Source organism: Oncorhynchus mykiss, chromosome 16 (genome assembly GCF_013265735.2).
Source record: "Oncorhynchus mykiss isolate Arlee chromosome 16, USDA_OmykA_1.1, whole genome shotgun sequence".
Classification (NCBI taxonomy): domain Eukaryota; kingdom Metazoa; phylum Chordata; class Actinopteri; order Salmoniformes; family Salmonidae; genus Oncorhynchus; species Oncorhynchus mykiss.
This window is the reverse complement of record NC_048580.1, coordinates 10,409,443-10,425,046: the sequence shown is the minus strand read 5'-3', so window position 1 is coordinate 10,425,046 and position 15,604 is coordinate 10,409,443. Positions and strand designations below refer to the sequence as shown.

Below are 15,604 nucleotides of genomic sequence, written 5' to 3'. Positions count from 1 at the left end.
ACATTAACCCTTACCTTAACCATATTAAATTTCAACTTCAATGGGATAAGGTCCCAAGGATCCCATTTAGACTTAAAATGTAGGGGCGGCGACTCATTCGAATATTTTGGGTCATAGTTTGTTCACAGCTCTTTTTGTGCAACCGTGAGTGAGAGTGCCCTTCCAGTTGATCTAATCTGTTGTGTTATGCTATTAATTATTATGTATGACTACAGCCAGTAGTGTCTTGTGAAAGAGTCATGTATGACCTTCTGCTAATTGAGAACTGCTGAATAAGTCAGCAGTTCTCAACTGTCTCCTTGGGGACCCAGCTGTTTCAGAGCTTGCACACCTGATTTAACTTGTTAATATAACACAATAAAACCTATGGAATTTTAACAACATATGGCTACTAAACCAGAATAAAAAACCATGTATGTTTCTACAAAGAACCTTTGAGATTTAGAAAGGTTCTTTATAGAACCATTCTCCATAAAGGTTCTATAAAAAAAACTTTTAAAGGGTTCTATATAGCTTTTAAAAAAGGGTTTTAACAATAGTGGAACCCTTTTTTGGTGCTAAATAAGCTTTTTTAATGGGTATTTATAGAATTTTAGGAAAGGGTTCTTTATAGCACCGTACAGATTCCATTTGAGCATGGTTATTCATAGAACCTTGAAAAAAAAAATGTTCCATATAGCACCACAAAGGATTCTGCTATGGTTACGAGCCACTATAGTAGAGAAACATTTGTTTTTAGCGTGTAGCATGCCACAGTTGTCACCATTTTTAAAGACTGCGCACCTAAAAGAAGGCTACTTGTTTCAATAATGTTCATATAATCTCAATACTCCCCATACCCATTAGGTTGTTGCGACCCACATAAAGAGGGAGGTGGTACAACGCGGATAAACCAACATTTATTCGTTCCAACTCATGTATTTCGTTGAAACCGGTATGGCAGTCCCCGCCTCCGTGTATAAAAGCAAGAAACAAAGAGTACAATCTGGCCTGGATTACTGGGAGCACAGCATTAGCGGAAGTAACCCGCCTAGCTCACTGTCCGTCGCGAACACGCTCAGTCACCAAGGTACAGTAAAACTACTTCATAGTTTATATGATACCTCTTGCGACCAATGTAACGTCAAAAATACATTGCATGTCTTCAACTGGTATATTTCAGACCTAATTCGTTTCTATATTCCGTGTATATAATCGTTTAATATCGCGGTAAACATGTCGTAGGCTAGTTGTAGCTCTTCTAGACAGACAACCTTTACCCTCTCGAATGGCGATATGTCATCTGGCGGGAATGAATTTGCTGAGTGATTTTCCACATAGTTTTACCTGGAGACGCACATGGGTGCCATTCGGGATATTATCCTACAGAATATATGAATACATTGGTGTTTTTATGACATTGTATTTGTTCAGTGTTGTAAAACGGTGTGTTGGAACGAATCAGGGTGTATTGATGCTTTGATTTATTAGGATCTCATTAGCCGACGCCTTAGTTTGACTGGGATCCGACACATTGACTACAAATACATTAGTCAAAATACTCTTGCGCTCATTTGAATGAGTTGCAACTTCCATTTTGTAGGATTTTGCAAACATGTTACATTGTGTTGTGTTATACAAGTGTTCAACATTAATTGTGCTCTAACACCGATTACAGTAGTGTATATTGAGGTCATAAAGCGAGTGCGCAGAAAGTAGCCCTCTTGCTCTTCCTGGTTCGTGGCACCACGCTGGGCGTTGGCGAAGATGGCACATTCTGGCACTCCAGTTCTCTCACTTGTATAGGCTTGCGCTGTAAAGGCGAGGGAGTGAATTTGACAGTAATTTACAGGCAGCTCAGCTCAGTAAATTACTGTACTTCATATTGCATTACATCTACTCTAATATAAAAACAGTGGCACAGCAAATACTATGTAAAGGCACACTGTACAATACCCAAGAAATAACCTTTTATCTATTGTTTAAAACAATAAAATAATGCTAGTTGTAATTAAATAATGGATAAAGGGAGGAAATTCATTGAGGGGAAGGGTTTATGTTTGACTGTGTTTTACTTTAATTACTTAGCATCCAACCTGCTTGCACCAATCCTAAGTAATGTGTTTACACATTACATCATATCATACATCCCTGCTGTTTCATTACAATGTCAATGACTATTTGGTGTTTTATATCACTTTATATCACTTAACCAAGGCTTCCAAACTGGTAGCAACTACAGGGCAAAACAGACCAAAAGGACAGGGCAAAATGCTCAACCAGTAAAGTTTAAGACTGACACTCCAATCTGTCCCTTAAATTGATGAGGCACTATAACAACAGGGGGTAAATTGGTAGCTCATTCTCACTAACTGCTGGCACAAATGTAGCCTCTTACAAGGCACACCTCAAAACGATACATTGCACCCACTAGTGGTCAAAAGGTTTTTGTCTGTCCAAAAATACGGTACACTACTGTATTCTGTGGGGTGGAATTACAGTACCATTTGAAATTCAGCATTTCTTTCCCCACCCACAACATTTTCCCAAAATGCACCATAATTTACAGTATGATGCAGTAAAATGTTTCAGTGTTTTTATGTTGATAAAACCCCAAAATGACTGTAATTGTTTTTTTTGTCATACACCGTGCAGTGAAATGTGGTGTTTTACAAGGTCAGCCATAGTACTACAGCACCACTGGAGCAAATTAGGGTTAAGTGCCTTTCTGAAGGCCACATCAACTGTTTTTTTTTTTCCCCGTTACAGTGGCTACTTCTTGGTGTAGGTAGCTATTTAAACGTACAGAGGATTGCGTGCATACTGAGCGGCACACTTCTGGTCATGCGCAAACGTGATTTTGATGCAGGTGATTATGGAAGATTATCTTCTGGCAGCGAGTCAAAGACCTTACAGAGCATGACAGTTGTCAGATGCAAAGTTAGAGGTGTTACCTTGCAATGGGAGTCCGGTGTGCACAGTGTCTGTCTCTATTCATGAGATTGTCCCGTGATGGGGTCGAGGGCCTCGGCACCGCGACTCAAAACCCAATGTGCCAAATGCACGTAAGTAACGTTGTCTGCACTGATATTCAGTGGAATTTGCTTATTTACCCTCCTCTACCCCCTCTCTCCTCTACCCCCTCTCTCCTCTACCCCCTCTCTCCTCTACCCCCTCTCTACTCTACCCCCTCTCTACTCTACCCCCTCTCTACTCTACCCCCTCTCTCCTCTACCCCCTCTTTCTCTCTTAACCCCCCACCCCTCCTCTCTCTGCTCGTCACTGTGTACCTCTCTCTCTTTCTACTGTCATGTTCTTCTGTCCTTATAGCGCCATGTCAAACGAGGAGCGGACGTTCATTGCCATTAAGCCAGATGGAGTTCAGAGGAGGCTTGTCGGAGATATCATCAAGAGATTTGAGCTAAAGGGCTTCAAACTGGTGGGGATGAAATTCATCCAGGTACGTTATTCTACTAACTGTAATCTCTTTTATTTTATTTCAAATGTTATCTATATAATCCTTTTCACTTTCAGGACATTATTAACCAGTAATTAGGACTCAATGGCAGGCCTATCCATTATGTAAATCAGCTATCTGACAGATATTCTTTAAAAAAAAAACATGTATCTTGAACCTTGACAAAAGTCAACTATAGTTTGTGTGTATGCATTGATACGTAGTCTACGTGTGCCTTTAAAAATATATTTGTAGTGCTGTTCTTTTCTATTGATGTTCTGTATTATGTCATGTTTCATGTTTTGTGTTGGACCCCAGGAAGAGTAGCTGCTGCTTTTGCAACAGCTAATGGGGATCCTAATAAAATACCATCTAAGCAAGAACTTGTGCCAATACACAATGATTGGACATACAATACAGTAGAGTACAGTAGGCTACAGTATAGTACATTAGGGTAAAGTCGGGTACATTTGTACATTAGAGTAACTATAGAAAATATATTCACGTCACCAGATAATTGATTAAAATACATTGTTTTGCAATAAAGGTTTACAGTAGCTTCAACAGCACTCTGTAGGGTAGAACCATGGTGTAGCTGGAGGGCAGCTAGGTTCCGTCCTCCTCTGGGTACATTGACTTCAATACAAAACCTAGGAGGCTCATGGTTCTCACCCCCTTCCATATACTTCCACAGTAATTATGACAACTTCCGGAGGACGTCCTCCAACCTATCCGAGCTCTTGAAGCATGAACTGACATGTTGTTCACCCAATCAAAGGATCAGAGAATCAATCTAGTACTGAAAGTATAAGCTACACCTAGCTAGCACTGCAGTACATTAAATGTGTTAAGTAAGCTGACCCAAAGAGGGAGGGAGAAAATAGTTGAACAGTTTTGAACAAAAATGAAGGAGAACGAGAGAGATATTTTGTTGTATTTTTCTTTCACTTAACTAGCGAATGCAGCTAGCTAGTTTAGCCTACTCAAACACCTGGCTAAAACAGAGAGGGATGCTATGTTAGCTAGCTGGCTATGGCTATCCAACAGAGAGGGATGCTATGTTAGCTATCTGGCTATGGCTATCCAACAGAGAGGGATGCTATGTTAGCTAGCTGGCTATGGCTATCCAACAGAGAGGGATGCTATGTTAGCTAGCTGGCTATAGCTATCCAACAGAGAGGGATGCTATGTTAGCTAGCTGGCTATGGCTATCCAACAGAGAGGGATGCTATGTTAGCTAGCTGGCTATGGCTATCCAACAGAGAGGGATGCTATGTTAGCTAGCTGGCTATGGCTATCCAACAGAGAGGGATGCTATGTTAGCTAGCTGGCTATGGCTATCCAACACTGGAACTCTTCCAAGGTAAGCTTTTGGTTTAATTAATTTATTGCCACCGGGGCCTCTGGTGTAACTGACTGTATTCATTCCACTGATTCTGTTGAAAAACTTTCTCAAAAGCAGAAGCAAACATAACGGAACGTGGATCAACCAGTGGAGGCTGGTGAGGGGAGGACGGCTCATAATAATGGCTGGAATGTATCAAAAACATGGTTTTCATATATTTTATTCCATTCACTCCATTCTAGACATTATGAGCCGTCCTCCACTCAGTAGCCTCCACTTGGATAAACATACCTGAATTTGTCCATTATAAACTCTCTTATTTTAAACTGTTGGACTAATGATTACACCCTAGATTATCTAGATGCAGGCAAGAGTTTGCAAGGTGGTATTGAATGTGTCACTGTCTGTCACCTCGAATACTCAAATTTCTCTCTACCTGAGTGCACCTACGTTGTAAACTTTCATTCATAGGCTAGGTTGTAGCAACCTCGTGGTGGGTATAGGGACAATTAGAGTAACATGTAGTAGCCTAAACCTATCATTTTTACATTGAATATGGTGTATTTAGAATTAAAGCCATGCTCATAAAAAAAATGATCGTCCTGCCTCATCTTAAAAGACACCAACCACCACTGAGTGCGGTAGGGTACAGTGCAGTATGGGTACAGTAGGCTACATTAGGGTTCTGTACAGTAGACTAAATTAGGATGCTGTACAGTAGGGTGCTGTACAGTAGGGTAGAGTACAGTAGGGTAGAGGACAGTGCAGAGGATCTTGCTGACTGTTCTTATCCACAGGTGTGATTAGCATTGAGTGGTGTCTCCTGATTCTCTGTGTGTTGGTCTGTGGCCAGGAAGGCTGCCTGTGACCCCCGAACCCAGGGATCAGGAGGGCCCACTGATAATAGTCACTCTGTTTACGGTGGGCTATTTCAGGGTTAAGCGCATGCAGTCAACTGGTTCCTGGTTACAAGCTCTGGTGACTTCCTGTGAATGTACAAAACATAAAGATCTCTTTCCATGACATAGACTGACCATGTGAATCCAGGTGAAAGCTTTTATCCCTTATTGATGTCGCTTGTTAAATCCACTTCAATCAGTGTAGATGAATGGGAGGAGACGGCTTAAATATGGATGTTTTAAGCCTTGAGACAACTGAGATATATATTGTGTATGTGTGCCGTTCAGAAGGTGAATGGGCAAGACAAAATATGTCAGTGCCTTTTTGAACAGGGTTTGGTAGTAAGTGCCAGACGCATCAGTCTAAGTGTGTCAAGAACTGCATTGCTGCTGAATGATTCATGCTTAAGTGTCCTGTGTGTATTAAGAATGGTCCACTACCCAAAGGACATCCAGCCAACTTGACCCAACTGTGGGAAGCATTGGGGCAGCATCCCTGTGGAACGCTTTCAACCCTTTGTAGAGTCCATGCCCCGATGAATTGAGGCACTTCTGAGAGCTAAAAGGGGTGCAAATCAATATTACGAAGGTGTTCCTAATGTTTTGTACACTGGAGCTCTCCAGATATTGGCTGTAGCTTTACCAAACCCTTGTTGTATGGAGAGCGTCTGCTAAATCGCCCCCCCCCCCCAAAAAAAATGAAATGCATGTTGTCGACGTGATTGTTCAACATAGCCCAGTGTATTTTGCCGTGATATGCCTTGTGTGTGTCCCTATGGTTATGATGGGTTATTGACGGTTGTGGCTGTTGTGTCTGACTAACCCAGGCCCCAGAGTCTCTGCTGAAGAAGCACTATGCCGACCTGAAGGACAGACCCTTCTTCCCTGGTCTCGTCAGCTACATGGCCTCCGGCCCAGTGGTGGCTATGGTAAGACAAACGTTCCTTGTTGTGTTCATTGACATGATGTAAGCATCTAGTTTCTCCTTCAAGAAGACAGAAAAGACTACGCATGTTGCGATTGTTTGTGAGAATGCCAGCAGGTGTGGTTCCCCGTGGGGGTTGCCATGGAAGCCAAGAAGGTGTGAGTGTGTGTGTGTGCTCAAACACACATGCATGTGGGAGTCTGGGAGAGGAAGTGTGTCCATCTGATGAATGGTCATGTGGCTGAACTCAGTTTTATACACTAATTCTAGTCTCACCCATTCATTTCTAATGACCGGTCGGGAACACCACAGGTGTTCAAAAGTTAAATAAAACACCCAAAATGTCATGAAAATCATCAACATGTATTTTGTGTGTTCAGATGCCCTGTGTGGACAAAGTCATGGAACCTTATGACAATCAGATTAAATGAACAGCATTTTTCACAGAGAGAACTTGTAAATCGGTCCAATTCGTCTGGAACGCAGCAGGAGGGTTAAGACTAGTACTTCTATCTTGAAATGTATTTGACCGCTGTGCATAGAAATGGAAGATCAGAAAGAATACTGTGTTAATAAAGCGTTATCCCTCTGTGTGTGGGGTGCCAGGTGTGGGAAGGGTTGAATGTGGTGAAGACCGGCAGAGTGATGCTGGGAGAGACCAACCCTGCCGACTCCAAACCCGGCACCATCCGAGGAGACTACTGCATCCAAGTGGGCAGGTGAGAATCAATCGCAGTACGAGACATAACACAGTGATCCTATAATGTAAAGATTATATGAAGCCTCAACCTTTATGATGGATAATAGGTTTATCATCAGGGCCAGGACCATACCAGTATCGCGATACTCGTTATATATATATATCACACACACACTTTATGGGGTATTTTCACTTTTTATTTAGACAGAGATTTGAAGTGAGAGGGGAGACAGAGAGAGCGAGGGAGATGCAGAGCGGTGTCTGGGACAGGATTCGTACCCATTCTGAGGGTGTAGTATTTGTGCTGCAGGGCGGTGTAGTATTTGTGCTGCAGGGCGGTGTAGTATTTGTGCTGCAGGGCGGTGTAGTATTTGTGCTGCAGGGCGGTGTAGTATTTGTGCTGCAGGGCGGTGGCGTTATCTGTGCAGGTTGACGCTTATTGTCATGCGTCTTCTCCTGGAGGCAGAATTGAGCCATTTCTCCTTAAATAGGCTGGCTGCAAGGTCAAAATTGTTTATATTGTAAACCCTTTATGAAAAGAAAAATGTGCTTTTTGGTCTTAATGTCAGGTTAGGCATTACGGTTAGCAGTGTAGTTAAGGTTAGGGTTCAAATCAAATTGTATTTGTCACATACGCTGATACAACAGGTTAGACCTTACAGTGAAATGCTTACTTACAAGCCCTTAACCAACAATGCAGTTAAGAAAAAAAGTATTTACTAAAATAAACTGAATAATAAAAAAATGAATTTAAGGAGGAACAATAAAATAACAGTAGTGAGGCTATATACAGGGGTTACCGGTACATAGTCAATGTGGAGGCTATATACAGGGGGTACCGGTACAGAGTCCATGTGGAGGCTATATACAGGGGTTACCGGTACATAGTCAATGTGGAGGCTATATACAGGGGGTACCGGTACAGAGTCCATGTGGAGGCTATATACAGGGGTTACCGGTACATAGTCAATGTGGAGGCTATATACAGGGGGTACCGGTACAGAGTCCATGTGGAGGCTATATACAGGGGTTACCGGTACATAGTCAATGTGGAGGCTATATACAGGGGGTACCGGTACAGAGTCCATGTGGAGGCTATATACAGGGGGTACCGGTACAGAGTCAATGTGGAGGCTATATACAGGGGTTACCGGTACAGAGTCAATGTGGAGGCTATATACAGGGGTTACCGGTACAGAGTCAATGTGGAGGCTATATACAGGGGGTACCGGTACAGAGTCCATGTGGAGGCTATATACAGGGGTTACCGGTACAGAGTCAATGTGGAGGCTATATACAGGGGTTACCGGTACAGAGTCAATGTGGAGGCTATATACAGGGGTTACCGGTACAGAGTCAATGTGGAGGCTATATACAGGGGGTACCGGTACAGAGTCCATGTGGAGGCTATATACAGGGGTTACCGGTACAGAGTCAATGTGGAGGCTATATACAGGGGGTACCGGTACAGAGTCAATGTGGAGGCTATATACAGGGGGTACTGGTACAGAGTCAATGTGGAGGCTATATACAGGGGGTACCGGTACATAGTCAATGTGGAGGCTATATACAGGGGGTACCGGTACAGAGTCAATGTGGAGGCTATATACAGGGGTTACCGGTACAGAGTCAATGTGGAGGCTATATACAGGGGGTACAGAGTCAATGTGGAGGCTATATACAGGGATTACCGGTACAGAGTCAATGTGGAGGCTATATACAGGGGTTACCGGTACAGAGTCAATGTGGAGGCTATATACAGGGGTTACCGGTACAGAGTCAATGTGGAGGCTATATACAGGGGGTACTGGTACAGAGTCAATGTGGAGGCTATATACAGGGGGTACCGGTACAGAGTCAATGTGGAGGCTATATACAGGGGGTACTGGTACAATGTGGAGGCTATATACAGGGGGTACTGGTACAGAGTCAATGTGGAGGCTATATACAGGGGGTACCGGTACAGAGTCAATGTGGAGGCTATATACAGGGGGTACTGGTACAATATGGAGGTTATATACAGGGGGTACCGGTACAGAGTCAATGTGGAGGCTATATACAGGGGGTACCGGTACAGAGTCAATGTGGAGGCTATATACAGGGGGTACCGGTACAGAGTCAATGTGGAGGCTATATACAGGGGGTACCGGTACAGAGTCCATGTGGAGGCTATATACAGGGGGTACCGGTACAGAGTCAATGTGGAGGCTATATACAGGGTGTTACGGTACAGAGTCCATGTGGAGGCTATATACAGGGTGTTACGGTACAGAGTCCATGTGGAGGCTATATACAGGGGGTACCTGTACAGAGTCCATGTGGAGGCTATATACAGGGGGTACTGGTACAGAGTCCATGTGGAGGCTATATACAGGGCTTGTGGCAAACTTTAAACGACACTTTTTATGGATATCTTTAAGAAATTGCTTTCTTCTTGTCACTCTTCCATAAAGGCCAGATTTGTGCAATATATGACTGATTGTTGACCTATGGACAGAGTCTCCCACCTCAGCTGTAGATCTCTGCAGTTCATCCAGAGTGATCATGGGCCTCTTGGTTGCATCTCTGATCAGTCTTCTCCTTGTATGAGCTGAAAGTTTAGAGCACATATGTCAGAGTCAAGGCCCGCGGGCCACATCCGGCCCGCAAGAAGGTTTTTTACGGCCCCTGGGATGATCTTGATTTATTATTAGAACCGGCCCGCAGCAAGCCGGCAGCCCGCAGATCTTTTACACGCACCAATACTACATTTCCCACAATGCAAAGGTGACGCACCGAGCAGTAGGCTGCTTCATTTCAATATTTATTGGCACAGCAGTCGTCAGCATCACAGTAAAATTAACTTTCAGATACCCATCAAAAATGGCAAAACGGAAGGTGGATACTGAGAACCGGGGGTTTCAAACAAGGTGGGAGTCGGAGTATATGTTCACGAAGGTAGCTGGAAAACCTGTGTGTCTTCTGTGTGGAGAAAGTGTGGCGGTACTGAAAGAGTATAATCTGAGACGACATTATGAAACGAAACACGCGGACAAAAACAAGAATATGGACATGGAACAAAGGCTACAAAAGGCAGAGGAATTAAAACGAGGCCTCAAATCTCGACAGGCTCTGTTCAAAAAAGCCAAATCACAAGGCCAGGCTGCTGTCAAGGCCAGTTTTATTTTGGCAGAAGAGATCGCTAAATCAGCCCGGCCATTTACGGAGGGGGATTTCATCAAAAACTGCATGATTAAAGTTTGTGACGAAGTTTGCCCAGAAAAAAGGCAACTCTTTTTAAATGTGAGTCTGAGCAGAAACACCATTGCCGAGAGAGTAGACCAGTTGTCCATCAATCTAAAAGAGCAGCTTGTGAAAAAGGGAAAAGATTTTATTGCATATTCCTTGGCTGTGGATGAGAGCACCGACATTTCTGACATTGCCCAGTTGTCAATTTTCATCCGCGTAGTGGACTCCAACCTAAGCGTGACAGAGGAGTTTTTGGCTTTACGTCCTATGCATGGCACAACTACGGGGCATGATTTGTATGAAGAGGTGTCAAGATGTGTAAATGAGATGGAGCTGCCTTGGGAAAAACTCGTGGGTTTGACAACCGACGGAGCACCTGCGATGTGTGGACACAGGAGCGGACTGGTGGCGAAGATACGGGAAAAGATGCAAGAGGAAAACGCGACAGGTGAGCTGACAGCTTATCATTGTATCATACACCAGGAAGCGTTGTGCGGTAAAGCCTTGAAAATGGAGCATGTAATGAGCATCATCACGCGCACAGTTAACTTTATCAGAGCCAAAGGTTTGAATCACCGCCAGTTCAAGGCATTTCTGACGGAGTTAGAAACGGAGCATGGTGATTTGCCTTATCACACAGAGGTGCGATGGCTAAGCCAGGGAAAGGTGCTTCAAAGATGTTTCGAGCTTCGTGAGGAGATTTGTCTGTTCTTGGACAGCAAAGGGAAAGACACAACACAACTCCGAGACGAAATGTTTCTGTGTGAAATGGCTTTTCTGTGTGACATTACGAGTCATCTGAATGCAATAAACTTGCAGCTGCAGGGTCGGGATCGTGTCATCTCTGATATGTACAGTACAGTGAAGGCATTTAAAACCAAACTGACTCTGTGGGAGACGCAGATGCGGAAAGAAAATTTGAGCCACTTTCCCAGCTGCCAGACCATGAAAGAGAAGCTCTCTACCAGTGCGTTCCCGAGCACACAGTTGGCTGATAAAATAGGTATGCTTGCCGCTGACTTTCGACGCCGATTTGCTGACTTTGAAGCACAAAAAAGCAGGTTGGAACTGCTCGGTAACCCATTTGCTGTTGACGTGGAAAGCTCACCACCAAACCTCCAAATGGAGTTGATTGACCTCCAATGCAATGATGCACTGAGGGCAAAATATGCGGCAGTGGGTGCTGCGGAGTTCGCCCGTTTCCTCCCCGGCACAATGCCCCAGCTGCGCATCCAGGCTGCTCAAACGTTGTCTATGTTTGGCAGCACATACCTGTGTGAACAACTGTTTTCTTTGATGAACCTGAACAAAACATCACACAGAAGTCGACTTACTGCTGAACACCTCCACTCAATTCTGAGGATTTCTTCAGCTCAGAGCCTTACCCCGAACATTGATGAACTTGTGGAAAAGATGGGACACCACCAAGTATCACCCTCAACCTCAAACAAGTGAACATTACTGTGCAATCACATATTTAGAGTTTTTACTCAGTTCAAGTTTAAAAGTTAAAATTTAATATTTGTTTTCACTGCATGTTACTTCTCCTTAAACAAAGTGTTGTTTTTGATTAATAGATTTTTGCACTTTATTTTTTTGTATTTCAATCCAATTATATTTTAAAAATATTTCAGTTGAGTGGATGATAGAAAATTGCTATTATTGTTTTTTCTTTGAAGTAAATTTAGCCCACTTTTGCTAAAATAGAAAATATAGTCTACTGATGGTGCCTTGAATACCGGTTTCTTTCATTTAATGTTCATGTTATGGGGATATTTATATAAAGGAAATTTGTCTTTTGTGTCTGTTGAAAATTAAAGATTACTGACAGAGCCATAAGAAAATATTGCTTTATTTATCTGATCATATTGTAATATATTTGTTAGGTTTTCAGTAGGTTCAATTAGGTTCACTAGACTATATGCGTCATTTAAAAATTTTTCAATGAACATTCGAACAGTCCGGCCCTCGTCTTGTAGCTGATTTTTTTATTTGGCCCTCCGTCCATTTGACTTTGACACCCCTGGTTTAGAGGGACGGCCAGGTCTTGGTAGATTTGCAGTGGTCTGATACTCCTTCCATTTCAATATTATCGCTTGCACAGTGCTCCTTGGGATGTTTAAAGCTTGGGAAATCTTTTTGTATCCAAATCCGGCTTTAAACTTCTTCACAACAGTATCTCGGACCTGCCTGGTGTGTTCCTTGTTCTTCATGATGCTCTCTGCGCTTTTAACAGACCTCTGAGACTATCACAGTGCAGGTGCATTCATACGGAGACTTGATTACACACAGGTGGATTGTATTTATCATCATTAGTCATTTAGGTCAACATTGGATCATTCAGAGATCCTCACTGAACTTCTGGAGAGTTTGCTGCACTGAAAGTAAAGGGGCTGAATAATTTTGCACGCCCAATTTTTCAGTTTTTGATTTGTTAAAAAAGTTTGAAATATCCAATAAATGTCGTTCCACTTCATGATTGTGTCCCACTTGTTGTTGATTCTTCACAAAAAAATACAGTTTTATATCTTTATGTTTGAAGCCTGAAATGTGGCAAAAGGTCGCAAAGTTCAAGGGGGCCGAATACTTTCGCAAGGCACTGTATATACAGGGGGTACCGGTACAGAGTCCATGTGGAGGCTATATACAGGGGGTACCGGTACAGAGTCCATGTGGAGGCTATATACAGGGGGTACCGGTACAGAGTCAATGTGGAGGCTATATACAGGGGGTACCGGTACAGAGTCCATGTGGAGGCTATATACAGGGGGTACCGGTACAGAGTCAATGTGGAGGCTATATACAGGGGGTACTGGTACAGAGTCAATGTGGAGGCTATATACAGGGGGTACTGGTACAGAGTCCATGTGGAGGCTATATACAGGGGGTACCGGTACAGAGTCAATGTGGAGGCTATATACAGGGGGTACCGGTACAGAGTCAATGTGGAGGCTATATACAGGGGGTACCGGTACAGAGTCCATGTGGAGGCTATATACAGGGGGTACCGGTACAGAGTCAATGTGGAGGCTATATACAGGGGGTACCGGTACAGAGTCCATGTGGAGGCTATATACAGGGGGTACCGGTACAGAGTCAATGTGGAGGCTATATACAGGGGGTACCGGTACAGAGTCAATGTGGAGGCTATATACAGGGGTTACCGGTACAGAGTCAATGTGGAGGCTATATACAGGGGTTACCGGTACAGAGTCAATGTGGAGGCTATATACAGGGGGTACCGGTACAGAGTCAATGTGGAGGCTATATACAGGGGGTACCGGTACAGAGTCAATGTGGAGGCTATATACAGGGGGTACCGGTACAGAGTCAATGTGGAGGCTATATACAGGGGGTACCGGTACAGAGTCCATGTGGAGGCTATATACAGGGGGTACCGGTACAGAGTCCATGTGCGGGGGCTTTGTTTATTCGAGGTAATTAAGGTAGTATGTACATGTAGGTAGAGAAAGTGACTATGCATGGATAATAAACAGTGTAGCAGCAGTGTAAAAATGGGGGGTGTGGACAAAGCAACTAGTCTGGGTGGCCATTTGATGAACTGTTCATGAGTCTTATAGCTTTGGGGTAGAAGCTGTTAAGGAGTCTTTTGGACTTAGACTTGGCGCTCCGGTACCATTTGCAGTGCGGTAGCAGAGAGAACAGTCTATGACTAGGGTGGCTGGAGTCTTTGACAATTTTTAGGGCCTTCCTCTAACACCGCCTGATATAGAGGTCCTGGATGACAGGAAGCTTGGCCCAGTGATGTACTGGGCCATACGCACTACCCTCTGTAGTACCTTGCGGTCGGAGGCCGAGCAGTTTCCATACCAGGCGGTGATGCAACCGTTCAGAATGCTCTCGATGTTGCAGCTTTAGAACCTTTTGAGGATCTGAGGACCCATGCCAAATCTCTTCAGTCTCCTGAGGGGGTAAAGGTGTTGTTGTGCCCTCTTCACTACTGTCTTGGTGTGTTTGGACCATGATAGTTTGTTGATGTGGACACCAAGGAACTTGAAGCTCTCAACCTGCTCCACTACAGCCCCATTGATGAGAATGGTCCTCCTTTTCCTGTAGTCCACAATCTTCTCCTTTGTCTTGATCATGTTGAGGGAGAGGATGTTATCTTGGCACCACACTGCCAGGTATCTGACGACCTCCCTATAGGCTGTCTCATCATTGTCGGTGATCAGGCTGTGTTGTCGGCAAACTTGATAATGGTGTTGGAATCGTGCTTGGGGATGCAGTCATGGGTGAACAGGGAGCGCTGGAGGGGAATGAGCACAGACCCCTGAGGGGCTCCAGTTTTGAGGATTAGTGTGGCTGATGTTGTTACCTACCCTTACCACCTTGGGGCATCCCGATAGGAAGTCCAGGATCCAGTTGCAGAGGGAGGTTTTTAGTCCAAGGGTCCTTGAACTTTTAGGGCACTGATCCTAGACCTGTGCCTGGGGTTATGGTTAGGTTTAAAAACCAGATTTGTATGACTTTGTGGCTGTGCCAGCTAGTGCCAGCTAGTGACCACTGCAGCGCTGCCTTCAGAACAAGCTCTCCTGCATTATCAGCCATCAGGCACTATTTACATCGCTTTGACAACTACAGTACTTTCAAACTCTATCCATAGTCCCTAAATATAAATATATTTCCTTATGTCATTAAATTATAATAATCGTTCTTTCCTTATTGTTTCAGGAACATCATCCATGGCAGTGACTCCGTAGAGAGTGCTAACAAAGAGATCAACCTGTGGTTCAAACCTGAGGAGCTGTGCAGTTACACTAGCTGCTCCAGCAGCTGGCTCTACTGAGGAGCTGAAGGCTACAAGTTGCCCACAGGCACAGGTCTAGGATCAGTTTACCATCCATAAACCATAACCATCAGCATTAGAAAGTGGGAATATAAATCTCTTCCTGGCCACTGAGGACCACACCACTTCCTGTTCATCTTCTGTACCCATCTGTAATTGGTCCATCGCTGATTCCATTCATTCCTCCGGACGTACAGTTGTCATAGTGGAAATGTTTTTTATTGTCATTTGTTCAGCTTTCCAATAAAAAAAATCACAACCCCT

At 43.9% G+C, this 15,604-nt stretch overlaps 1 protein-coding gene across 1 annotated transcript; it reads left to right on the top strand.

The window, feature by feature from the left end:
* The first annotated feature begins 1,005 nt into the window (after window positions 1-1,005).
* Window positions 1,006-15,604, top strand: LOC100135963 (nucleoside diphosphate kinase). The gene is given in 5 exon segments (NM_001124303.1): window positions 1,006-1,069; window positions 3,310-3,439; window positions 6,508-6,609; window positions 7,212-7,324; window positions 15,226-15,604. Coding segments are annotated over 4 exon segments (456 nt in total). The 5' UTR covers window positions 1,006-1,069; window positions 3,310-3,313; the 3' UTR covers window positions 15,341-15,604.